Source organism: Scyliorhinus canicula, chromosome 20, assembly GCF_902713615.1.
Source record: "Scyliorhinus canicula chromosome 20, sScyCan1.1, whole genome shotgun sequence".
NCBI lineage: Eukaryota > Metazoa > Chordata > Chondrichthyes > Carcharhiniformes > Scyliorhinidae > Scyliorhinus > Scyliorhinus canicula.
Genome location: NC_052165.1, coordinates 3637153 through 3663985, shown reverse-complemented (window position 1 = coordinate 3663985; position 26833 = coordinate 3637153). Strand labels below are relative to the sequence as shown.

The following is a 26833-nucleotide window of genomic DNA, read 5'->3' as shown; positions in this document are numbered from 1 at the left end:
TGCTGATAACATTATTCTGAGGAAACAAGTCTTCTAGCCAACTGAGCCAAACGGTCCTCTATTTCTACAGGAAGTGCTGAGCATTTAGTATGAACATTGATTACAAGCAGCGTCAATAAATTCTCAAGAAAGGCATAATATACCTTATAAATAAGGGGTGAGATGGGTTATAACCTAATTTCTCCCTTGACTAATTAATGTTAGTACTGAGCATCATCAATTTTTCAGTAAGATGAAAGGACCGATACAATTTCATGCTGGGTTCTCCGCAATAGAAGCAAGTGCTATATGATTGGTCAATAAAAAGATCGGTGCCGTGTCTACTTATTCAGTGTATTTTTTATAAATGAAACATTCTGAGATTTCTCCACAAATTATGCACCAATGTTTTCTAATTTATAGAGTTTTGATTTCCTCCAGACTCCGCTGAATTCCTAATAGAAGATCATTTTTTTCCCTAAAATTTAGAGTGCCCAATTCATTTTTTTCCAATTAAGGGGCAATTTAGCGTGGCCAATCCACCTACCCTGTACATCTTTGGGTTGTGGGGGTGAAACCCACGCTAACATGGGGAGAATGTGCAAACTCCACACAGACAGTGACCCAGGGCCGGGATCGAACCCGGGACCTCGGCGCTGTGAGGCAGCAATGCTAACCACTGCGCCACTGTGCTGCCCCTAATAGAAGATCATGATTTCACAACACAGATATAAGTCAACAAGAATGGAACTTCTGATTGGAAACAACAAAACAACTATATGGGGCTGGATAAACAAGGTGCCAGAGTTCTCCACCAGCAACCCTGCTCCACTGCCATTTAACCATTGACCTTTAACAGACTGGAGACTGGACGTCCATTCCTTAGGACAGCAAGTCCCAACTCAGAGCACGGCTGGTCAACCAGAGGCTGCCTGCTCTCCAGTACCATCCAACCAGAGGCTGCCTGCTCTCCAGTACCATCCAACCAGAGGCAGCCTGCTCTCCAGTACCATCCAACCAGAGGCAGCCTGCTCTCCAGTACCATCCAACCAGAGGCTGCCTGCTCTCCAGTACCATCCAACCAGAGGCTGCCTGCTCTCCAGTACCATCCAACCAGAGGCTGCCTGCTCTCCAGTACCATCCAACCAGAGGCTGCCTGCTCTCCAGTACCATCCAACCAGAGGCTGCCTGCTCTCCAGTACCATCCAACCAGAGGCTGCCTGCTCTCCAGTACTGGCGGCAGCAACGAGGGTGTTGGCCTCCACCGATATTACACCGGGCCTTCACCAGGGATCATTGCTGGATTCCTGGTGATGAGAAAGTATGATGGGGTATCAGAGAGGACTGTGCTGGCAAGTGGGTGCGGGGGGGGGGGGGGGTGGAAAGACTACGTGACGGGGTTTAGATGTTGGAGATGGCCTCCAATGTGCCCAGGTGACTCATTGAGGAGGAAACCAGTTGCCTGCCACCGGCCTACACAGGGAAGCCTGGTGGCCTAGCCTCTTGCCATAGGCTTACCCTGCATCGGTTAAAGTAAGTGGGAATTAATTGTCAATTAAAGGCCTCAACTTACCCATTGATGGACAGGCTGCCCAGCACCCCTCCCCTCCCCTGGTGTAATTGAGGGTGGGGCGGGGGGGGGGGGGGGGTGGGGGGGGGAAGTTTAATGTGGGTAGGTTGCCTGCTGGATTAAACATCCCCGCCCCCACCCCCATCACCCACATTAAATCCAGTCCATGAACTACTTAAATTGCTTCTTAAATGATGTGTAAATGTAGTTTCTGCTTTATTCCCCACACCCAATGAAAAGAGCCAGGAAAGAGAATAAACCGCATTTACATATCATTGTAGAAACGCTTTGTTATATTGGGCCTTTCCTTAAAATCCAAGTTTGTTCAGAATGGAACAAGTCAATTTCTCTCGCAAACTTTACTTCATGCATCTACATACATTCCATTTATGAGGTAATCTATTCTGGTATAGTGCCTTCTATTGTACGACTCTGTTATTCGTTTACTTATCACAAACACAACTATTATCAGAAATAATAATCCAAATAATAAAGCAGCGATTAATCCACTCTGAACCTCCACTTTAGAATCTTGCGTTTTTCCTGCTGAATCGACTTGACTTCCCAGGGCTCCGTTTCTTCCTTTACTCGATACTACAGTTATAATCCCATTCCGTGCCGTTTTAGCGACTGGAATCTTTGATGGAGTAGATTGTTGCATCATCTTTGGTGTCAGCTTTGTTGTTGTGGCAGTAGTGGTCGTTAAATGGATGGTGGTGGTCAGGTGGGTGGTTGTTGTCTGAGTGGTGGGCACGGGGACGGTGGTGGGCATGGGGGTGGTGGTGGGCACGGGAACGGTGGTGGGCATGGGGGTGGTGGTGGGCACCGGAACAGTGGTGGGCACGGGGACGGTGGTGGTGATTGGCACTGTCTGAGTGGTGGGGACTGGGACCGTGGTGGGCATGGGTATGGTGGTTGGCACGGGGACCGTGGTGGTGATTGGCACTGTCTGAGTGGTGGGGACTGGGACCGTGGTGGGCACGGGGATGGTGGTGGGCACAGGAACGGTGGTGGTGGGCACCGGAACAGTGGTGGTGATTGGCACTGTCTGAGTGGTGGGGACTGGGAAGGTGGTGGGCACGGGGGTGGTGGCGGTGATTGGCACTGTCTGAGTGGTGGGGACTGGGACCGTGGTGGGCACCGGAACAGTGGTGGGCACGGGGACGGTGGTGGTGATTGGCACTGTCTGAGTGGTGGGGACTGGGACGGTGGTGGGCATGGGGATGGTGGTGGGCACGGGGATGGTGTTGGGCACGGGGACCGTGGTGGTGGTTGGCACTGTCTGAGTGGTGGGGACTGGGACGGTGGTGGGTACTCGGTGTCTGGTTGGGAAGGTGGTGGTTGTTGTTGGTTGCAAGGTAGCGTGTGAGAGAATAGTCTGGTGATTGATTCTTGTTAGCTGGGTAGTAGTCATTGACAGATTGGTTAGGGAGTCAGAGGTTGCTGTTGACTGGGCAGTCGGGTGAATGGTCATTGTCTTTGGTTTGTCAGTAGTCAATGAGAGAGGGGTTAGGAGCGGGGTGGCTGCTATTAACCTCTTAATGGTCACTGGGGAAGAGTAAACTTTTGTCTGGATGGAAGATATTTTTGGCTGCACTGTGGTTGTTTGAAGAGTGGTGACTGTTGGTGACTGACGGCTGGTTATTTGGGTCGGATTAAACGTAAGCTTATTGAGCAGATCTGGAGGAATTCCATCATCTGGTGATTCTTCCAATCGTTGAAAATCCGTGTCTTCTGTGGATTCATCCGTCTTATTTTTTAGCTCTGTGTGCGAAACGAATAGAAACATTTGTGTATTTCTGAAATAGAAGATACTGAAATATGGTAACTCTGCAAGTTGGAGATTTTCAGATAGAAACACCCCCACATTGTATTTTACTGAGGCCGACATGAGGGTCCAAGGCAATGGGTTTATATATTGCTCTGGGGTCTCTGTACAAATCCATGAAAGGAGGGCGGATAAAAAAATCTTAATTTTTCTGCTCTGTTTAAGAATGCCGTTTGTAATAAAGCTTCAAGATTTCTGTGTAATCATTCAGGAAAGCTGACAATATTTTGCCCCATTATTTGCCCCCTTAAGTACTGAATAGACCAACCTCTCATCCCCCGTCTTTGGTGGGAACCCTGCGGAAAGTTTGAGATTGGCCAAAACGGCCAAGTTATTTAATCTCAGAAATATCTGAGTGAGTGACTGGTACAGATTTGCGGAGGAGTTTAGCTGTGCTGTCGATCTAATTACCCCGTCAGGAACATCAAACTCCCAGTCTCTGCCCAGGGTTCTACACCACACATCGCAAGGGCTCAGGCAACATGTCTAATCCCAGAATGGCACCTGATCCAAAGTCAGAAGGAAGCTGTCCAGTACACTATTGATATTTGTGGTCTAAAGGTACTGAGTTTAATTCATGATCTATGTCACATTCGCCCACGTCTTGCTGGACTTTGGACAGCAGTGCAGTTAACTAAAGTTCCTGCGCTTGAATATGTTCCAGATTTGGTTTGAACGACTCAGCAACACGTCCAGATTAGATCAATCGGAATCAGAAGCTGAGCAGTGGATAGAACTGGATCTCTACCAGAGTGAGGAGGGGAGGGAAACCTGTGACAGTGGCTGAGGAGAGGATATGCAATGAGTGACAACAGAATGGAGTTTGTAGTGGGGACTGAAGGCAACAACTTCCTAATGATTACTGGGAGGAAGCTGCAGCTCACAGAGATGTCGATGAGGAAATGCAGGGTTCAAGAGCAGCATACCAGTGAAACCTGGCATCATGACCGTGGTGATTTTGCCAAGGAGACCAGGGAGATGAGAGACACGAGGTAAAAGAAGAGATCCATAAGTTCCCCAGAAGGAGATTCTCTGACTACGATTGGGCAGGTAAAAGTAGAACTGAAGACAGTTTGACTTGACGGCACAGCGGAGGAGAGTGGGGGACAACACAGTCAACAAATTCAAAGGACACAAACAGGTTGAGAATCATAAAATGGTCACAGCACAGACGTGAAGGATGCCACTCGGCCCATCGAGTGCATGCTGGGTTTCTGCAAGTGCAACTCAGCTTGTCCCACTCCCTAGCCCCACCCCTGTCACTCAGCAAACGTTAAATTCCTTCAGATAATTACCCAATTGTCTTTTGGAAGCTCAGATTGAGTCTGCCTCCACTACACTCTCAGGCCGTGCAGTCCAGATTCCCGACTGTCTAAGTCCTCTTAGAGACTTTGTCATCTGCAAATTTGAAATTGTACCTTGAAAACCCAAGTCTAAGTCATTAATATATAACAAGAAAAACAGGAGCCCTAACACCAACCCCTGGGGAGCCTCCCTCCAGTCCAAAAAACAACTGGCCTGGTTCCTCCCACTCAGTCAATTTCATACCAATGCTACGATTGGCTCTTTTATCCTGTGAGCTGTAACTGCTGACACGAAATGCCACTTTGAAGTCCATGCACACTGCATTCCCCACATTCTTTCCCTCAAAAATTTAAAGTACCCAATTCTTTTTTCCCCAATTAAAGGACAATTTAACGTGGCCAATTCACCTCCCCTGCACACCTTTGGGTTGTGAGGTGAGACCCACACAGAGACGGGGAGAACATGCAAACTCCACACGAAAGGTGTGGGATTGAACCCTGGTCCTCGGCGCCGTGAGGCAGCAGTGATAACCACTGTGTCACCCCCACACTCTCCTCATTAACTTTCCCTGTTACTAGATCAAAAACCCCAAGTAAGTTAGTTTAATAGGAGTTGCTCTTAACAAATTAGTACTGGCTCTCTTTACTTAATCTACTTTTTCCCAAGGGACTCCTAATTGTGTACCGAGTTATCATTTATCATTCCCTACCACCGAGGTTAAACGGACAGGCCTGTTGTTGCTGGGCTTACCCTTGCGCATGATTTTGAACAACAGCGTAACATATGGATTGCTCCAGTCCTCTGGCACCACCCCTTTTCCAAGGAGGATTGAAAAATGATGGCCAGTCCCCCACCCGTATTTTCCTTGGATGCATCTCATCCGGTCCTGGTGACTTATCAACTTCTAAGTACAACCAGCCTATCCACTAACTCCTCTTCATCAATATTTAGCCCGTCCATTTTCATAATTACTTCCCCTTTCGTTCTAACTTTGACAGCATCTTCTCCCGAGGTAAAGACAGATACAAAGTACTCATTTGGTACCTCAGTCCTGTCGCTGCCTCCATGTGTCAATCACCTTTACTTCCCTAATCAGCCTCAGAAACATTTTGAATACCCTTTTACGTTAGCTGCTTGTCTCTTCACACTCTCGCTCATTAAAAAAAAAAATTAGAGTATCCAATTCATTTTTTCCAATTAAGGGGCAATTTAGCGTGGCCAATCCACCTACCCTGCACATCTTTGGGTTGTGGGGGTGAGACCCACGCAGACACGGGGAGAATGTGCAACTCCACACAGATAGTGACCCAGAGCCGGGATCGAACCTGGGGCCATGGCGGCATCAGGCAGCAGTGCTAACCAATGTGCCACCGTGCTGCTCCTCGTGTTTTGTTTTAAGCGTCCCCCTCCGCACCTTCTACATTAAGCCTAATTCTCACCTGTGCTATCCACCTTACATCTGTCATATGCACCCATCTTATACTCCATTACACTCACTCTCTACCTCGTCCATCAGTCTGGGAGCTCTGGTTTGTTAGTCCTATCTTCCCCCTTTCAATAGAATGTTCCTTGACTAAAGCCAGTCCGTTGTTCCATTAATAATAATAATAATAATAATCATCATTTATTATCACAAGTAGGCTTCAATGAAGTTACTGTGAAAAGCCCCTAGTCGCCACATTCTGGTGCCTGTTCAGGGAGGCTGGTACGGGAATTGAACCCGCGCTGCTGGCCTTGTTCTGCATTACAAGCCAGCTGTTTAGCCCACTGTGCTAAACCAGCCCCACAGCTTTGTCTGCCAATCATTGATTCCAATGGATCTGGGCCGGATATGCTCTCACCTTAATGCAGTTAGCTGAACCTAAATTAATTATTTTTACCCTGGCTTGCAGTCAGACATATAATATTCAGATATAATAAAGAAATGTACTTGAAATGTAGTTTAAATGGTAAAGTTACCTCGATGTACAAAGTGGCTGATATATCCGTTAGATTCCATCAATGGACAAGCATCTTTGTCTCGACAGTAGAAAAGGTAGCAATTCTGATAGGAAGACTTTTTTCTTGGGTTAAATGTTATAAAGTTGCAAAGGTTTTCCCCTTCCAAACAAAAAACAGAAAGAGTAATGTTTACTTTACCAACCATCCACGTTATAACAAAAATCTACAGCACTGCTTTATTAATGTAAGCAGAAGAAATGAAGCCTGTGGTCGAATATCAAACCAACCAACTTTGTAGAGAAGTTAACATTTTCTGAAGTTACATTTCCTAACAGATATTACATCAAAGCAATATCTACCATCTTCTTTTAGCGTAACTTCATCCACTCTTTTCCCCCTTTGGGTGCAAATGGTGGGACGATTTCCGAGCTGATTATCAGCCCTTTGAACCACATTATCAACGCTCTTTCCTTGGCCAAGAAGTCCTGTCGTTGGACTTGAACCTGGAGGTAGGAGCATTCATTACCCACTGGGTCACATGGCTTCCCTGTATCTCCCATCTGAAGCAGCAGAGACGGAAATTGGGATGAAGGCCGTTAGGGCATTGGAATTATCAAGGCAAAGAAACGGACGTATAAAATAGAAGCAGGAGGCCATTCGGCCCTTCGAGCCTGCTCCACCATTCATTATGATCATGGCTGATCAGCAAGTTCAATACTCTGATCTCACCCCACCCCCCTTCCCCCCATTATCCCTTGATCCCTTTAGCCCCAAGAGCTATATCTTTAAAAAAAAAATTTAGAGTCCCCAATTCATTTTTTTCCAATTGATGAAATGAATGAAAATCGCTTATTGTCACGAGTAGGCTTCAAATGAAGTTACTGTGAAAAGCCCCTAGTCCAGTGCCTGTTCGGGGAGGCTGTTACGGGAATCGAACCGTGCTGCTGGCCTGCCTTGGTCTGCTTTCAAAGCCAGCGAATTAGCCCTGTCCTAAACAGCCCCTTAAAGGGCAATTTAGCGTGGCCAATCCACCTACTCTGCACATCTTTGGGTTGTGGGGGTGAAACCCACATAAACACAGGGAAAATGTGCAAACTCCACACGGACAGTGACCCAGAGCCAGGATCGAACCTGGGACCTCGGCGCTGTGAGGCTGCAGGGCTAACCCACTGCGCCACTGTGCTGCCCTCCAAAAGTTATATCTAATTTCTTCTTGAAATTACACAACTACTTTCTGTGGTAGTGAATTCCACAGATTCACCTCTCTCTGGGTGAAGAAATCTCTCCTCACCTCAGTCCTAAAAGGTTTACCCCTTATCCTCAAACTATGACCCCTAGTTCTGGACTCCCCCACCATCGCGAACATTCTTTCTGAATCTACCCTGTCTAATCCTGTTAGAATTTTCTAAGCTTCTATGAGATCCCCTCTCACTCTTCTAAACTCCAAACTTCTATAACCCTAACCGACTTAGTCTCTCCTCATATGACAGTCCCGCCACCCCAGGAATCAGCCTGGTAAACCTTTGCTGCTCTCCCTCCATAGCAAGAACATCCTTCCTCAGATAAGGACACCAAAACTGCCCACAATATTCCAGGTGTGGCCTCACTAATGCCCTACAGAATTGCATAAAACATCTCTATTCCTATACTCATATCCTCTCGCTATGAAGGCCAACATACCATTTGCCTTCTTTACTGCCTGCTGTACCTGCGCGCTTATCTTCAGCGACTGATGCACGAGGACACCAAGGTCTCGCTGAGTATCCGCCTCTCTCAATTTACACCCATTCAAATAATAATCGGCCTTCCTATTTTTCCTTCCAAAGCAGATAACCTCACATTTATCTACATTATACTGCATGTGCCAAAGTCACCCCTACAACCCAAAGATGTGCAGGGTAGGTGGAGTGGCCACCCTAAATTGCCCCTTAATTGGAAAAGAATTAGGTACTCTAAATTTATAAAAATAAAATAAATACTGAATTTGCCACATGTATGCTCACTCACTCAGCCCGTCCAAATTCTGTGGAAGCATCCCTGCATCCTCCTCGCAACTCACCCTCCTACCCAACTTTGAAGATAATACATTTAGTTTCCTTGTCCAAATCATTAATATATAATGTGAACAGTTGGGGTCCTAGCACACATCCCTGCGGTACCCCATGGGTCACTGCCTGCCAATCAGAAAAAGACCCATTATTCCAATTTATTGGTCTTCGGCCAATGGGTCACAGGAAGGGGTCACAATATCCAATGAAATTGGTGATGGTCGCATTGTGGGACACCAGGGACCAGTCGCTCGATGTCCATCTCCGGTTGTGTTGTCCGCATGTAACCTGGTACCATACAAGGTAATAGCGAGAACTCTGGGTGCCAGAAAGTCTGGCTCGATCTGGGCTACCCGAAGCAAATCGATCCATATGAATGGAGCCAATTATCTCCTGATGTGTAATTGACAAGGCAAGTCCATAAAACGTCCTGGCGCTTTGTCTGTGCTTGTGTTTGGGTCAAGTTCGAGTTCCCATCAGCCTGCTGGAGTTGAATGTCCAATTCTTAATTTAATGTGTCCAATTTTATCGGGCCTAAAATCCAGGCCGTTCCATATTTGCACAAGAAAGGACACAGTGGGGTGGGGTTTCCACTTTGGTTGCGAATTGCATCTGCTTTGAACAGTTATTATGAGGAAACTCATTTGCTTATCAACCACAAAATCTGTCGTAAACCAGCAGATCAGGCAACATTTTAACACTTTTCAATCAATAATATACTTTGATATTTTTTTTTAGGATGACATCCAGCTGCTGTTTAATTAATAGGGCTGAAAATGGGGGCAGTACGGTGGCGCAGTGGTTAGCACTGCTGCTTCACAGCGCCGAGGACCCGGGTTCGAATCCCGGCCCTGGGTCACTGTCCGTGTGGAGTTTGCACATTCTCCCCGTGTTTGCGTGAGTCTCACCCCCCACATCTCAAAGATGTGCAGGGCAGGTGGATTGGCCATGCTAAATTGCCCCTTAATTGGAAAAAAATAATTGGGTACTCTAAATTAATTTTTTTTTTTAATTGGGCTGAAAATGGGTTTAATCGTAAAAAATAAGCATTTTGAATCGCAGTGATGTTAATCCAACACCTGTGAATAATCTGATTTTAAATGTCTAAAAATGAAATTTGTAAAAGTACAAAATCATTAGAGTAGAACAGTCAGTTCCTTCGCACATTAATTTGAGTTTCAGAGCCTTTGCAATGGCCCACAAACAAGTACATTGTGTAGACAGCACAATGGTGATTAACCCATTCTAGTGGCGTGACCTGGCTTTCTGCACAGTGGTTTTTAAACTAATCATAGCATTTATAGTACAAAAGGAGGCCATTCAGCCAATCGAGTCTACACCGGCCCTTGGAAAGAGCACCTCACTTAAGCCTATTCCCCCACCCTAACCCGTAACCCAGTAACCCCACCTAACCTTTTGGACACTAAGGGGCAATTTAACCTGCACATCATTGGACTGTGGGAGGAAACCAGAGCACCCAGAGGAAACACATGCAGACACGGGGAGAAAGTGCAAACTTCACACAAGCAGTCACCCAAGGCCGGAATTGAACCCAGTTCCCTGGAGCTGAGGCAGCAGTGCTAACCACTGTGCCACTAAAAAGAGTCTTGCTGTACTGACTACAATTGGTGCTTAAAATTCCACAATCCTTTGCAGCAATTTCGACCAAATTACACCCCCTCCCCCACTCCAAAAAGCAAGCAAGCCCAAATTGCAGGTTTACATTTTCAGAACTACTTTTCACAGCTAAATGTATCAGCTTCCAAAAAGGGACACTCCTGAGCAACTAGATGGAGTCCACGCCCAGGAATCTGTCCAGCCTTCCATATCCCTCAGGATAGTCTGAATGATTGAAATTTTGTGATTGTCTCCTCTGGCCTGGTGCCATGTGCTGCTGCCCTCTGGATCCGGATGGTGTTTGAGTGTGTATGATTTTTGTATAATAGGAATATTGTGCAGCCACACAGCCACTCGAGATTGCAGCGAAAGAGCCAAGCCCAGTTTCTGTTCATTCTGCTTGCCCTCCAGTCTGATGCTCAGAAGTACAGGCCGAACTATATTTTTAAGAGCTATTGATAGAATCATGGAACATCAGGAGGCCATTTGACCCATCGAGTTTGTGCTGACTTTCTACAGAGCAATTCTGTCAGTGCCGTTCTGCTTCTTTATCTTTGTACTCTGTATGGGAGTTACTTGGTGCTTCACATCAATACCGTTGCCAATTGATGTGCAAATGGTTACTAACTCCCTCTAAAGGCCACGAGTGCATAAAACACTAACTTTAAAAAGTGAAACAATGGCAATTATCGAGGAAATTCCAAGGCTGATTTCCATCCAGAACAGTCTGGCTCCCAGACTGCCACATTTCCTGCACTGGAAGTTACATATATTAAAACATTAATACACAGGACCCTGTTGCTTCAGACAAAAAGAACAAGTACACACATTGTGCCTGCTTCAGCCTTTCTCTGACTCATTCTTCAGGGAAATACCTCCACCAATCAAGGTCCAGCTGCTTGGTTTAAATTGCAAACAATGTTTGGCAGTTAACTATTAGTCACCTGGTACATTCGTTATGGCAACACCTCTACCAAACAGTCTGCTGCCAACAAATCAGCACTTCCTTCTTGTACAGTATAAATTGCTGTTTTCCCTTTTATACCAATATTCTTGTGAAGTGTCTAGATGAGTCACAGACATGGACATAGAATTTACAGTGCAGAAGGAGGCCATTTGGCCCATCGAGTCTGCACCGACCCTTGGAAAGAACACCCTATCCCGTAACCCAGTAACCACACCTAACCTTTCTTTTTGGACACTAAGGGCAATTTAGAACTTAGAACAGGGAACAGTACAGCACAGAACAGGCCCTTCGGCCCTCGATGTTGTGCCGAGCTTTGTCCGAGACCAAGATCAAGCTATCCCACTCCCTGTCATTCTGGTGGGCTCCATGTGCCTATCCAATAACCGCTTGAAAGTTCCTAAAGTGTCCGACTCCACTATCACAGCAGCAAGTCCATTCCACACCCTAACCGCTCTCTGAGTAAAGAACCTACCTCGGACATCGCTCCTATATCTCCCGCCCTGAATCTTATAGCTATGTCCCCTTGTAACAGCTACATCCACCTGAGGAAATAGTCTCTGAACGTCCACTCTATCTATCCCCCTCATCATCTTATAAACCTTTATTAAGTCGCCTCTCATCCTCCTCCGCTCCAAAGAGAAAAGCCCTAGCTCCCTCAACCTTTCCTCATAAGACCTATCCTGCAAACCAGGCAGCATTCTAGTAAATCTCCTTTGCACCCTTTCCAACGCTTCCACATCCTTCCTATAGTGAGGTGACCAGAACTGCACACAATACTCCAAATATGGTCTCACCAGGGTCATGTACAGTTGCAGCATAACCCTGCAGCTCTTAAACTCAAGCCCCCTGTTAATAAACGCTAACACACTATAGGCCTTCTTCACGGCTCTATCCACTTGAGTGGCAACCTTCAGAGATCTGTGGACATGAACTCCAAGATCTCATGGCTAATCCACCTAACCTGCACACCTTTGGACTGTGGGAGGAAACTGGAGCACCCGGAGGAAACCCACGCAGACACAGGAGAACATGCAGACTCCACAAAGACAGTGACCCGAGAGCTGGCAATCGAACTTGGGACCCTGGCGCTGTGAAGCAACTGTGCTACCATGCTGCCCATAAGTGACATGAGTGCAAGACAAAAAGCTTCAATGTGTCTCTTTCTTATAGGGCAGCCCGGTAAAGCACAGTGGTTAGCACCAGGGATCCGTGTTCCATTCCCGGCTTGGGTCACTGTCTGTGCGGAGTCTGCACGTCTCTCCCTGTGTCTGCGTGGGTTTCCTCCGGGTGCTCCGGTTTCCTCCCACAAGTCCCGAAAGACGTGCTGTTAGGTGAATTGGACATTCTGAATTCTCCCTCTGTGTACCCGAACAGGCGCCAAAATGTGGCGACTGGGAATTTTCACAGTAACTTCATTGCAGTGTTAATGTCAGCCTACTTGTGACAAAAATAAAGATTATTATTATTACTCACCAATTCCAAAGTCCTTCACAGCTAATTCAATATTTTTTAAGTGTATTGTTAAGTAGGCAAACTCACACCCAGCAAGGTTACGCAAACAACAAATTATGACACAGTTTATTCTTTGTGGTTTTTGGTGAGGGAGTAATATTGAGCAAGAAGCGGTACTTCACAATACGTTAGCTCTGTTTAATGTCCCAGCAAATAGTGCAATATTCCCTCAATACTGCTAAACGGCAGGGTTATTGAAACTGAACCAAATAGATGGAAGTCATACCCCAGTTTGAACCGCTGGTCTGTGCTAAGTTAATGTATATCTGACCTTTTTGCACCATCTCATAACATCAGCAGTGTTGAATATTAAATATCAGAGCTGAATATAATGTAAAATGCATAATTATATTAGTTTGTTTTTTAAAAACATCTACAATTAACAACAGCTGAATGTGTTATTCCGATTAAAGTGATAGTGGGACCTAGAGTCCCAAGGGCAAAAGAAAAAGCAGAATTATTCAGAGGTTATTTCCACATCTGTATTTATAGAACATAGAACATAGAACAGTACAGCACAGAACAGGCCCTTCGGCCCTCAATGTTGTGCCGAGCCATGATCACCCCACTCAAACCCACGTATCCACCCTATACCCATAACCCAACAACCCCCCCCCTTAACCTTACTTTTATTAGGACACTATGGGCAATTTAGCATGGCCAATCCACCTAACCCGCACATCTTTGGACTGTGGGAGGAAACCGGAGCACCCGGAGGAAACCCACGCACACAGGGGGAGGACGTGCAGACTCCGCACAGACAGTGACCCAGCCGGGAATCGAACCTGGGACCCTGGAGCTGTGAAGCATTTATGCTAACCACCATGCTACCCTGCTGCCCCCAGAAGAAGGAAAACCTCCAAAGTCAAATATCAAAGAAGCAAACAGGGAAACAACGAAGGAGTGGTATAGTGCTTTTCTCACGATACAGATTCAGACGTTATGCGGTGGATCAATCTGAATCTATCCAGTTTTCCAGTGACTTTGTGAAAAGCAATGTGCAAAACTCCTGAATTTGCAACTGGATTAGCTCACTCAGCTAAATCGCTGGCTTTTAAAGCAGACCAAGCAGGCCAGCAGCACGGTTCGATTCCCGTACCAGCCTCCCCGGACAGGCGCCGGAATGTGGCGACTAGGGGCTTTTCACAGTAACTTCATTGAAGCCTACTCGTGACAATAAGCGATTTTCAATGGAGGGGAGTCAGGCATTCAGCAAATCATGCACTTGATTATAAAATGTTTGTATTTATGTTGTTAGTCAAACAGCAGCTGGCAGGGGTTAGGTGGTGGATTGTTAGACATTGCACAAAGGCCCAAACCTTTGGAATAGTATTTATATGCCTTTGGGGTCAATGCATGTGCAATTTGGATGGAGATAAACACCATCAAGAGATTTAAAGCTTGTTACAATTGAACTAGATTAAACTAAATGATTAGTGCAGGTTATTATTAGTAAGATATATCAACATTTTGTAATTCCAAGAGTTAATTTACAAGTGGAAAAGTTGGCTGGAGTGTCATTGAGAATTGTAGGAACCTGCAAATTGGCGGGATAGCTTTTTTGTGATGTTCCTGGTCAGCGAGGGCGTTAAAAAGAGAAAAGATGTCGAACCAGGCTGGGCACTCGCAATGTTTGGGGTTGCAGTGGAGCCGGGAGTGCAGGAAGCGAAAGAGGCCGGTGTTCTGGCCTTTGCGTCCCTAGTAGCCCGGCGGAGGATCTTGCTTCAATGGAAGGATGCGAGGCCTCCAAGCGTGGAGACCTGGATCAATGATATGGCGGGGTTCATTAAATTGGAGAGGGTGAAATTTGCCCTGAGAGGATCAGTACAGGGGTTCTTTAGGCGGTGGCAGCCCTTTCTGGACTTCCTGGCGGAACGGTAGGGAAATAGGCCGACAGCAGCAGCAACCCGGGAGGGGGGGGGGGGGGGGGGGGGGGGGGGGGGGGGGGTTAAGGATTGGGGGGAAGGAGAACTGTGCACAAGGGTTTGTGGAGGGTGATATCTCTTTCCCTTTCGTTGTCTGGGTGCTCTTTTGTTTTTTTGTTTTTGTTTTTGTTCTTTCCTTTTGTTTGAAGTTGCTCTTGAAGCTGGGGGGGTATTGTTCATGGGGTGTTACCGCGGGTGGTTGTTAATAGAGTTAAGATGTTTGTATTTTGTACTTTGTAAAAATTTCAATAAAAATTATTTAAAAAAAGAGAAAAGCTGGGCCCAAGAAGAGGCAAGACTGGAGAAAAGCAGTCAAACTGTAATTAAAATAAAAACAATTGATGCCTTTTTCATTGTGTAACTAATCTTTCTGCAGATAATGTACGGGTGGGTGCAGGAGGGGGGGATTTTCCCTACCCCACATGCGGTATTTTTCCGTGACCTGCTGTTCGCCACGGAGCGATCTTCTGTCTCCAATTTGCAGGTTCCTTGTATTTCGAGCAAGTGTAATATTGAAAATAAAATGCATACATTGTGTAAAGATGGTAATTCTCAATGATGCTGCAGGCAGCAACTCAATTACAATTTTCCCACTTGTAAATTAACTCTTGGATTTACAAAATGTTGATATATCTTACTAATAACAACCTGCACTAATGATTTAGTTTAATCTAGTCAATGGGATTTGCCATTGAATCCACCCCCCCACCACCCTCACCCCCCACCCCCCCAATCACCGGGAGGCATACAGCAGGGATTTGCTGTCCGTGGGACTGTAAGGTCTTGCTGGGGGGGAACAGGTGGAAAATCCCCCCTCCCCCCTTGTGTTGTATTACAGGCGGTCTGTGGAAGTTCTGAAACACGGGAGGGGCAAAGGCAAAAGAGACTGAGAAACCCCACTCAAAAGAAAGCACTCACAAAACAATTCTCCCTCAGTGTACCCGAACTGGCACTGGAATGTGGCGTCTCGGGGATTTTCACAGTAACTTCACTGCAGTGTTAATGTAAGTCTACTTGTGACACTAAAGATTATTCACCACTGTGCTGCCCCACATGTAAAATTTATATATTACACAATGATAACAATAATTTTTTCAAATCACTGCTTACCTGTTACAGGTAGGTCACTGCAGCACTCATTGTGGCATTCCTCTACACTGTCTGTGTGGAAAGGAGCCAAGCTCGCCATCCCTTTCGTTAGGGCAACCTTTACATCAATTATGGCATTCATAATGACAGTATCGGAGACAGTGCAGTCGGACGCTTGCAATAGACTCTTGTGGTTTGTGAGTATTGTCAAGAGCAACAACAAAAGGGATTCACTGTGATACCAAATCATAGTGACTCACAAATTCTTCGGCATGCAGTTGACAAAGACGGTGCACACATCAGCTGTGGAAAAACAAAAATCTTCGATGGTTCAGAGAATCCGGTGACTTTAATGAACAGTGGGAACCGAGCCCTGTCAATTCACAAATAAAAAGAGATTGAAGATGGATTAATTTAACCTTTAAATTATACATGATACAAATAATCTAAAAATAGCAGTATAATGACTGCAGGAAATTTTAAATCAAACTCTTCAATGCACATTGCTGATTCAAATACTGAAACATTAAAAAAAAAGATAAACGACTGACACCCAAGAACAATTAATCAAGCGACCACGGAGCCCCCTTCATTGGCACACCCCCTTATTATGGGCCAGGGTTTAGAGAACCCCAAAATGTACCATGGAGTTCACCTGACCCACAACGTTTAATAGATTGTGGTACAGGGAGCACACGGCTCACTCTACAGGTGTGGTACAGCAGACATCTAACAGTATTTGTGAAAGTAAAAAAAATGTTTATTCTATGAACTCAAGTTAACCTTTTTAAAACATACAGTGATCAATTTAGCAACCATTAATTCAAATACAACCCCCAAAGACTACAACACTAAGTAATCCTTAAGCTTTCCTCTTAACATCCATAAGCCTTAAAAAAAAACTTTTAACAGAAGCACATCAGGTTTAAATTCACTACTGAGAACAGTTATTCCTCTAAATTCACCAAATGATCAAGAGATAGGGCGGGATTCTCTGACCCCCCTGCCGGAAAATCCCGCCCCGACGCTGGCTGCCGAATTCTCCGGTGGTGGTTTTTGGCGGGGCGGGGATCACGTCGTGCAGGTCAGGGGCTGTTGGCAGTGGCCCCCCTGACGATTCTCTGGTTCCCGATGGGCCGAGCAGCCACCCGTTTTTGGCCAGTCCCGCCGGCGTGGATTGGACCAGGTCCGTACCGGCGAGACCTGGCTCTGAGGACGGCCTGCAGAGTCCTCGAGGGGGGGCTCGGGAGGATCTGGGCCTGGGGAGGGGGGGGGGGGCCATGGTGGCCTGGCCCGCAATCGGAGCCCACCAATCTGCAGGCGGGCCTATGCCGTGGGGGCACTCGTTCCCTCCGCGCCGGCCTGTGTAAAGCTCCGCCATGGCCGGCGTGGAGAAGAAACCCCCCGCGCATGCGCAGGAATCACGGCAACGGTTCTGGGAACTCGCTGGCACTCCTGCACATGCGCCAACTCACGCCGGCCGGTGGAGGCCCTTCGGCGCCGATTGGCGCAGAGCCAATTACTCCAGCACCAGCCTAGCCCCCGAAGGTGTAGAGGATTCTGCACCTTCCTGGTGGCCCGATGCCGGAGTGGTTCACGCCACTCTTTGGCGCCGGTACGGCCCGCCCGCCGGATAGCGGAGAATCCCGGCCATAGTCTTTACATGGCAGAGAGAACAACATTACACCTCCCGAGGCTGACTGCAGCTCCAACACTGAAACCAAACCAAAAAACACAGACACACCCAAGCTTTTCCTCAAAGTGAAACTAAAAAGCAGAACCAGAGCTCAGCTCCACCCACACTCTGACATCACTGCAGTAACACGAGCAGACAAACATTTCTTAAAGTGACATTCTCATGACACCCTGCAGAGGCCAAAATAAAGATTAAATCCTCATTTTGCACTGAAGGATGCCGTTAACCAAATGGGAACTGGGTATTTCCCTCAGTAATTCCTTGCGACATTTTGGGCAGTGGGAAATAGACAGTCGAGCAACACTAGAAATGACGGCTGCAAAATGACCATAGTCACCATTAGCCCATACAGTCCCCCTCCCGCCAATCCTCCCAGCGGCCCCAACTATGTTCGATGTGATTCAATTCTCGAAAGTGCATAATGAATAACGCCCATGAATTTCAGAATCCCTCCATCCTTCCCCTCTGTACAAATTTGACCTTTTCAAGCATCAGGAATTCCAGCAGGTTCCCCCCCCCCCCCCCCCCCCCCGTCACGCCAGGGCACAGGGTGGAGAGGTTGATCTCCACCCTAACAGGATCCGCCTTCGGGCGATCAATGAGGGGAAGGCTACAACAGCTGCCTCCGCGCCCGTTTCCAACCCCGGCTGGTCCGACACCCTGAATATGGCCTCCCGAGGGCCCGGGTCCAGTTTCACGTGCACCACTTTAGAGATTACCCTAAACACCTCCTCCCAGTAATCCTCCAGCTTTGGACAGGACCAAAACATCTGAGCGTGGTTAGCGGGCCCCCCCTCCCGCAACAGTCACACACATCTCCTACCCCCTCATCCTCACCCTTCTATACACCACCTTCAGCTGCATCAGCCCCAACCTCGCACACGAGGTGGAACCTCGCACACGAGGTGGAACATCGCACACGAGGTGGAACATTGCACACGAGGTGGAACATCGCACACGAGGTGGAACATTGCACACGAGGTGGAACCTCGCACACGAGGTGGACGCAGTGAAGTACTCTGCACCTTTTTTTTCATTCACTCATGGGATTGCGAGCATCGCTGGCTAGGCCAGCATTTATTGCCCATTCTTAATTGCCCCTTGAACTGAGTGGCTTGCGAGGCCATTTCAGAGGGCATTTAAGAGTCAACTACATTGCTGTGGGTCTGGAGTCACCAGGTTAGGACGGCCGATTTCCTTCCTTAAAGGACATTAGTGAACCAGGTGGGTTTTTACCACAATCGACAATGGTTTCATGGTCATCATTGGGCCTTTTAATTCCAGATTTGCATTGAACTCAAATTTCACCATCTGCCCTGGTGGGATTTGTACCTGGGTCCCCCCCGAGCATTACCCTGAGTCTCTGGATTACGAGTCCAGTGACAATACCACTATGTCACTGCCTCCTCATGCTTGCTGGGATAGGTGCAGCTTGAACAACATTCAAGAAGCCTGACACCATCCAAGACCACTGGATCAGCACCCCCTCCATCACCGTAAACATCCATTCCCTCCATCGCCAGCATGCAGTAGCCGCAGTGTGGACCATCTACAAGATTCATAGTAGATACTAATCCAGGCCCCTTGGCAGCATCTTCCCAACCTACAACCTTTGCCACCTTGGCGAACAAGAGAATCAGATCCATGCAAACACCAGTGAATGTCTGCAAGTTCCTCTCCACATCCATTTCTGACTAGGAGCTAATATCAGTCCCTCACTGTTACTGGGTCCTGGATCCCCACTTGGGCTGCAACATTTCAAGAAGGCAACTCATTACAGCCTGTTCAAGGGCAATTAAAGGTGGGCAGTAATTCCTGGCTTTGTCAGCAACGTCAAGCAAAATTCACAGCATTTATCTTTTATGATGGAGTTTAAGACCTGGGTGTGCTAGTGCATGAGTCGCAAAGAGTTGGTTTACAGGTGCAACAGATGATTAAGAAGGCAAATGGAATTTTGTCCTTCATTGCTAGAGGGATGGAGTTTAAGACGAAGGAGGTTATGCTGCAATTGTATAAGGCGTTAGTGAGGCCACACCTGGAGTATTATGTTCAGTTTTGGTCTCCTTACCTGAGAAAGGACGTACTGGCACTGGAGGGTGTGCAGAGGAGATTCACTAGGTTAATCCCAGAGCTGAAGGGGTTGGATTATGAGGAGAGGTTGAGTAGACTGGGACTGTACTCATTGGAATTTAGAAGGATGAGGGGGGGATCTTATAGAAACATATAAAATTATGAAGGGAATAGATAGGATAGATGCGGGCAGGTTGTTTCCACTGGAGGGTGAAAGCAGAACTGGGGGCATAGCCTCAAAATAAGGGGAAGTAGATTTAGGACTGAGTTTAGGAGGAACTTCTTCACCCAAAGGGTTGTGAATCTATGGAATTCCTTGCCCAGTGAAGCAGTTGAGGCTCCTTCATTAAATGTTTTTAAGGTGAAGATAGATAGTTTTTTGTAGAATAAAGGGATTAAGGGTTATGGTGTTCGGGCCGGAAAGTGGAGCTGAGTCCACAAAAGATCAGCCATGATCTAATTGAATGGCGGAGCAGGCTCGAGGGGCCAGATGGCCGACTCCTGCTCCTAGTTCTTATGTTCTTATGTGTTGCTGAATGCTGGCGATATTGGCCTTTTTCACAAAGGGGCAGTCGTAAGAGTGGGGTGGGGGTGGGGTGGAGTTATGATGTGGTTTAAAGCCTTGGTCAGTCCTCATTCCATTCATTGCCAAATCGAATATACATCCCCCCCGAACCACATGGGATGGTGGGAGTGTCCCTATGGAGAGAGATTGGGAAAACTGGGCCTGAATTCTCCAGCTTTTCAACGAACGAGAGGTGATCCCATTGAAACCTACAGAATACTTTAGGGGAGATGCAGAGAAGATGTTTCCCATGCTTGGGAAGTCGAGAACCAGGGGGCACAATTTTAAAATGAGGGGGAAGCCACTTTGGACTAAGAGGAAGTGAATTTGTTTTAGTCAGAAGGTCGGGAATCTTTGGAATTCTCCACCCAGAAGGCTGTAGTTTGAAGCAGAGAGGGAGAGATCGCTAAATACCAATGACACAAAAGGATGTAGGGACAATGTGGGGAAAAGGCACTGAAGTGATTGTTCAGACATGATCATAATGAATGGTGGAACAGGCTCGATGGGCTGAATGGCCTCCTTCTGCTCTTATGTTTCTACTTCTTAGAATTAACTGGTTGCGAAGGGACAATTCTCAGAGGGATAGATGTTTTTTTCCACAAGGAAATCAATGCAAAGGAAGTAAAGAGGCCGAGGTAATAATTAGCCATGATCTAATCAAATAACAGCACAGGCTGGAAGGGCTGAATGGCAGGCTGCTGTTCCTATGAGGGGATGGTTGCACAGTGATTATGCTATTGGACTAGCAATCCCAAGGCCTGTACTAATGGTCTGCATACACCAACACAGACCCCAGTCATTGGGGGGGGGATTTAAATTCAACTCATTAATAAATATGGAATAAAAAGCTTCTGCAGGAAGCACAGTGGTTAGCAGTTTAGTTTCTTTGTAACATGAAAGGTGGGAGAATTGCCGAGGTATCATGTGGAAAATGCACTCCATGTGGAAAATGCACTCCATGTGTCCCAGGTTCTATTCCGGGCTTGGGTCACTGTCTGTGCGGAGTCTGCACGTTCTCCCCGTGTCTGCGTGGGTTTCCCTCCGGGTGCTCCGGTTTCCTCCCACAAGTCCCGAAAGACGTGCTGTTAGGTGAATTGGACATTCTGAATTCTTCCTCTGTGCACCCGAACAGGCGCCGGAATGTGGAGACTAGGGGCTTTTCACAGTAACATCATTGCAGTGTTAATGTAAGTCTACTTGTGACAATAAAGATTATTATTATTAGTGATTGCTCAAAGAACTACCAGATTGTTATTTAAAACATCCATCTGGTTCAATAACCTGGCCTAGGCTTGGAGGTGAGTCTAATCTAGGCCGAGTGCCGTGTTGTTGACATGTCAAGCCATGTTGTTGACATGTCAAGCCATGTTGTTGACATGTCAAGCCATGTTGTTGACATGTCAAGCCATGTTGTTGACATGTCAATCCGTGTTGTTGACATGTCAAGCCATTTGTATCAAACACCGACAGGAAGGTCACCGTGACACTTTATTGGAAAACAGTTTGAAGGATTCTTTTGTAATTCCAACACAATAATCAAATGAAATTAAATGAAAATTACTTATTGTCACGAGTAGGCTTCAAATGAAGTTACTGTGAAAAGCCCCTAGTCGCCAAATTCCAGCGCCTGTTCGGGGAGGCTGGTACGGGAATTGAACCGGCGCTGCTGGCCTGCCTTGGCCTGCTTTAAAATCCAGTGATTTAGCCCAGTGTGCTAAACCAGCCCCAAGGGGATAGTTTGGGTTAGGAATTCCTCAGGACGCTCTGTGTAGCCAGTTCGAAAAGGAGACGGAATGAATTTGCTCAAGAGAAAAAATGGGAAAAACCCCACATGGAGTGCATTATTCCACATGGAGTGCATTATTCCACATGGAGTGCATTATTCCACATGGAGTGCATTATTCCACGTGGAGTGTATTTTCCACATGGAGTGCATTATTCCACATGGAGTGCATTATTCCACATGGAGTGCATTATTCCACATGGAGTGCATTATTCCACATGGAGTGCATTATTCCACGTGGAGTGTATTTTCCACATGATACCTCAGCAATTCTCCCACCTTTCATGTTACAAAGAAACTAAACTGTTAACTCTGAGCTAAAGCAACAGCAGATTGGCCAATTTGTTCCACATATCCTGGCTGAGTCAGGATTAGAGGATTACCGCAAAAGGTTAGGAGAATCATTCTGTGATGTTCTGGCAATGCCGGACAACCGAGTGGGAGCTGTTAACATCATCCAGATAGGCTGAGACTCTGCACCCAGCCTCCCAATCCCATCCAGCCTCCCAATCCCATCCAGCCTCCCAATCCCATCCGGCCTCCCAATCCCATCCAGCCTCCCAATCCCATCCGGCCTCCCAATCCTGTCCAGCCTCCCAATCCCGTCCAGCATCCCAATCCCGTCTAGTTTCCCAATCCCAACCAGCCTCCCAATCCCGTACAGCATCCCAATCCCGTCCAGTTTCCCAATCCCATTCACCTTCCCAATCCCGTCCGGCCTCCCAATCCCGTCCAACCTCCCAATCCCATCCACCTTCCCAATCCCGTCCGGCCTCCCAATCCCATCCGGCCTCCCAATCCCATTCGACCGCCCAATCCCATCCGGCCTCCCAATCCCATCCAGCCTCCCAATCCCGTCCGGCCTCCCAATCCCATCCAGCCTCCCAATCCCGTCCGGCCTCCCAATCCCATCCAGCCTCCCAATCCTATCCGGCCTCCCAATCCCATCCGGCCTCCCAATCCCATTCCACCGCCCCAATCCCATCCGGCCTCCCAATCCCGTCCCGCCTCCCAATCCCATCCACCCTCCCAATCCCGTCCAGCCTTCCAATCCCGTCCAGTTTCCCAATCCCAACCAGCCTCCCAATCCCGTCCAGCATCCCAATCCCGTCCAGTTTTCCAATCCCATCCACCTTCCCAATCCCATCTGGCCTCCCAATCCCATCCAACCTCCCAATCCCATCCACTTTCCCAATCCCGTCCGGCCTCCCAATCCCATCCAGCCTCCCAATCCCATCCAGCCTCCCAATCCCGTCCAGTTTCCCAATCCCAACCAGCATCCCAATCCCGTCCACCCTCCCAATCCCATCCACCCTCCCAATCCCGTCCCGACGCTCAATCCCCTCCAGCCCCTCAATCCCCTCCAGCCCCTCAATCCCCTCCAGCCCCTCAATACACTCCAGACCCTCAATCCCCTCCAGGCCCTCAATCCCCTCCAGATCCTTATTCCCTCCAGCACCTCAATCCCCTCCAGCCCCTCAATCCCCTCCAGATCCTTATTCCCTCCAGCCCCTCAATCCCGCTATTTTCCCGACCAGGGGCGGGGGTCACATCCTGAATATTTTCTCAATGCACTCCCTGCACAAACTGAGTGAGATCCTCAACCTGCAGGAACGCGATTTAAAATCTAAACTCAACAAACAGCAAACTCCGGACAGCAAACTCCGGAGAATTAACTCGAGGCAGCAAATTGCAGACAACAAACTCCGGACAGAAAACTCCGGACAACAAACCCTGAATAACAAACTTCAGACAACAAACTTCAGACAACAAACTTCAGACAGTAAACTCCGGACAACAAACTTCAGACAACAAACTCCGGTCAACAAACTTCAGACAGTAAACTCCGGACAACAAACTTCAGACAACAAACTTCAGACAACAAACTCCGGTCAACAAACGTCAGACAACAAACTCCGGTCAACAAACTTCAGACAGTAAACTCCGGACAACAAACTTCAGACAACAAACTCCAGACAGCAAACTTCAGACCACAAACTTCAGACAGCAAACTCCGGACAACAAACTTCAGACAACAAACTTCAGACAGCAAACTCCGGACAGCAAACTCCGGAGAGCAAACTCCGGACAACAAACTTCAGACAACGAACTTCAGACACCAAACTCCGGACAACAAACTTCAGACAACAAACTCCGAACAACAAACTTCAGACATCAAACTTCAGACAGCAAACTCCAGACAACAAACTTCAGACAACAAACTCCGGACAGCAAACTTCAGACAACAAACTTCAGACAACAAACTCCGGACAGCAAACTTCAGACAACAAACTTCAGACAACAAACTTCAGACAACAAACTCCAGACAACAAACTCCGGACAGCAAACTCCGGACAACAAACTCCAGACAACAAACTTCAGACAACAAACTCCGGACAGCAAACTCCGGACAACAAACTTCAGACAGCAAACTCCAGACAGTAAGCTCCGGACACTCAGCTCCGGACGAACCTGAGTCCGGGTCCCGGAGACACAAAGTGAAAGTTTGCAGGCCGGGCCGGGAATCTGTGGCCGGGAATAACTGGGAAAAATCAGCAACTCCCACATTCTGCCATCTTGTGGGAAATTCCTCTCTCCACAAAACATCGGAGTCAGACTGAGCTGAGGGACTGTCCAACACCCAGAGCCTGGGGAGGAGCCTCTGTGTGAGGGAGGGAGGGAGTGAAGGGGAGGGGGTGAGGGGGGGGGGGGGGTGAGGGAGGGAGGGGTGAGAAGAGGGAGGAAGGGGGAGGGAGGGGTGGGGAGAGGGGGAGGGAGGGGTGGGGAGAGGGGGAGGGAGGGGTGGGGAGAGGGGAGGGGTGGGGAAGGAGGGAGGGGTGGGGAAGGAGGGAGGGGTGGGGTAGGAGGGAGGAGTGGGGAGGGAGGAGTGGGGAGGGGAGGGAGGGGTGGGGAGGGAGGGAGGAGTGGGGAGGGTGGGGAGGCGGGGGGAGGGAGTGGTGCGGGGGGAGGGAGTGGTGGGTGGGGTGGGAGGGGTGGGTGGGGAGGTGGGGTGGAGGGAGGGAGGGGTGGGGTGGGGAGGGAGGGAGGGGTGGGGAGGGAGGGAGGGAAGGTGGGGAGGCGGGGGGAGGGAGTGGTGCTGGGGGAGGGAGTGGTGGGTGGGGTGGGAGGGGTGGGTGGGGAGGTGGGGTGGAGGGAGGGAGGGGTGGGGAGGGAGGGAGGGGTGGGGAGGGAGGGAGGGGTGGGGAGGGAGGGGTGGGGAGGGAGGGAGGGGTGGGGAGGGAGTGGTGGGGGGGGAGGGAGGGGTGGTGGGGGAGGGAGGGGTGGGGAGGGAGAGAGGGGTGGGGGGGACGGAGGGGTGCGGAGGGGGGGAGGGGGGGAGGGAGGGGGGGGAGGGAGGGGAGGGGTGGGAGGGGGGAGGAGGGGTGGGAGGGGAGGGAGAGGGGTGGGGAGGGAGGGAGGGGTGGGGAGGGAGGGAGGGGTGGGAAGGAGGGAGGGGTGGGGAAGGAGGGAGGGGTGGGGTAGGAGGGAGGGGTGGGGAGGGAGGAGGGGGGAGGGAGGGAGGGGGGGGGAGGGAGGGAGGAGTGGGAGGGTGGGGAGGCGGGGGGAGGGAGGGGTGGGTGGGGGGTGGGAGGGGTGGGTGGGGAGGTGGGGTGGAGGGAGGGAGGGGTGGGGTGGGGAGGGAGGGAGGGGTGGGGAGGAGGGAGGGAAGGTGGGGAGGCGGGGGTGAGGGAGTGGTGCTGGGGGAGGGAGTGGTGGGTGGGGTGGGAGGGGTGGGTGGGGAGGTGGGGTGGAGGGAGGGAGGGGTGGGGAGGGAGGGAGGGGTGGGGAGGGTGGGGTGGGGAGGGAGGGAGGGGTGGGGAGGGAGGGAGGGGTGGGGAGGGAGGGAGGGAGGGTGGGGAGGCGGGGGGAGGGAGTGGTGCGGGGGGAGGGAGTGGTGGGTGGGGAGGGAGGGGTGGGGAGGGTGGGAGGGGTGGGTGGGGAGGAGGGGTGGGGTGGAGGGAGGGAGGGTGGGGTGGGGAGGGAGGGAGGGAGACGCGGTCGCAATCCTGAAAAGACATTACGTGAGGCCGGTGAACAAAATGTTCGGGCGGCATCTTTTCACCACACGTCAGCAACGCCCCGGGGAATCGCTGGAGGAATGCCTAGGCGACCTGAGGGTACTCGCTTGAAACTACAATTACAAGGACGTCACGGCCTCACAGCACATGGAACTCGCCATCCGGGATAGCTATGTGGCTGGAGTCCGGGATAGCTATGTGGCTGGAGTCCGGGATAACTATGTGGCTGGAGTCCGGGATAGCTATGTGGCTGGAGTCCGGGATAGCTATGTGGCTGGAGTCCGGGATAGCTATGTGGCTGGAGTCCGGGATAGCTATGTGGCTGGAGTCCGGGATAGCTATGTGGCTGGAGTCCGGGACAACTATGTCAGACAGCACCTGCTCGAAAAGGGCGCCCTCGACCTAGAAGAGACGGTAAAACTATTCACCTCCTTAGAAGTCGCTTTCCAGAACCTAAACGCTTTGCCCTCCGACCCCGCGATTCCCTCGTGTTCACCCGACCCGAGGGTGTCCCAGGCCTGTGCCGTGCGGCTGCCCGCCCAACACGGGGATGTTGCCCTGCTATTTCTGCGGCCAGAACCAGCACCCCAGGCGTTGCCCGGCTCGGATCGCGACCTGCAGCGACTGCAGCAAGAGAGGTCATTTTGCCAAAGTCTGCCTGGCCCCACCCAAAGCTCCTAAATCGCAGGCCCGACTCACAGGCCCGACTCACAGGCCCGACTCACAGGCCCGACTCACAGACCCGACTCACAGGCCCGACTCACAGACCCGACTCACAGGCCCGACTCACAGACCCGACTCACAGACCCGACTTACAGGCCCGACTCACAGGCCTGACTCACAGGCTCGACTCACAGACCCGACTCACAGACCCGACTTACAGGCCCGACTCACAGGCCCGACTCACAGGCTCGAC

At 49.3% G+C, this 26833-nt stretch overlaps 1 protein-coding gene across 3 annotated transcripts; it reads right to left on the bottom strand.

Annotated features, from left to right (window-relative positions):
- Window positions 1-1893: 1893 nt before the first annotated feature.
- On the bottom strand, window positions 1894-24571 carry mansc1 (MANSC domain containing 1). 3 transcript variants are annotated; one of them, XM_038781149.1, is made up of 5 exons: window positions 24371-24571; window positions 15803-16154; window positions 6642-6782; window positions 2560-3313; window positions 1894-2442 (listed from the first exon to the last, which is right to left on the bottom strand). In XM_038781149.1, exons 2-5 carry the CDS (start codon window positions 16029-16031, stop codon window positions 1914-1916), a joined length of 1653 nt encoding a protein of 550 aa, XP_038637077.1. In that variant the 5' UTR covers window positions 16032-16154; window positions 24371-24571; the 3' UTR covers window positions 1894-1913. The 3 variants fall into 3 exon arrangements, with proteins under 3 accessions (XP_038637077.1, XP_038637074.1, XP_038637076.1); XM_038781146.1 differs by having other exon boundaries at window positions 1894-3313; XM_038781148.1 differs by having other exon boundaries at window positions 1894-3313; window positions 15803-16084.
- Between the last annotated feature and the right edge of the window lie 2262 nt (window positions 24572-26833).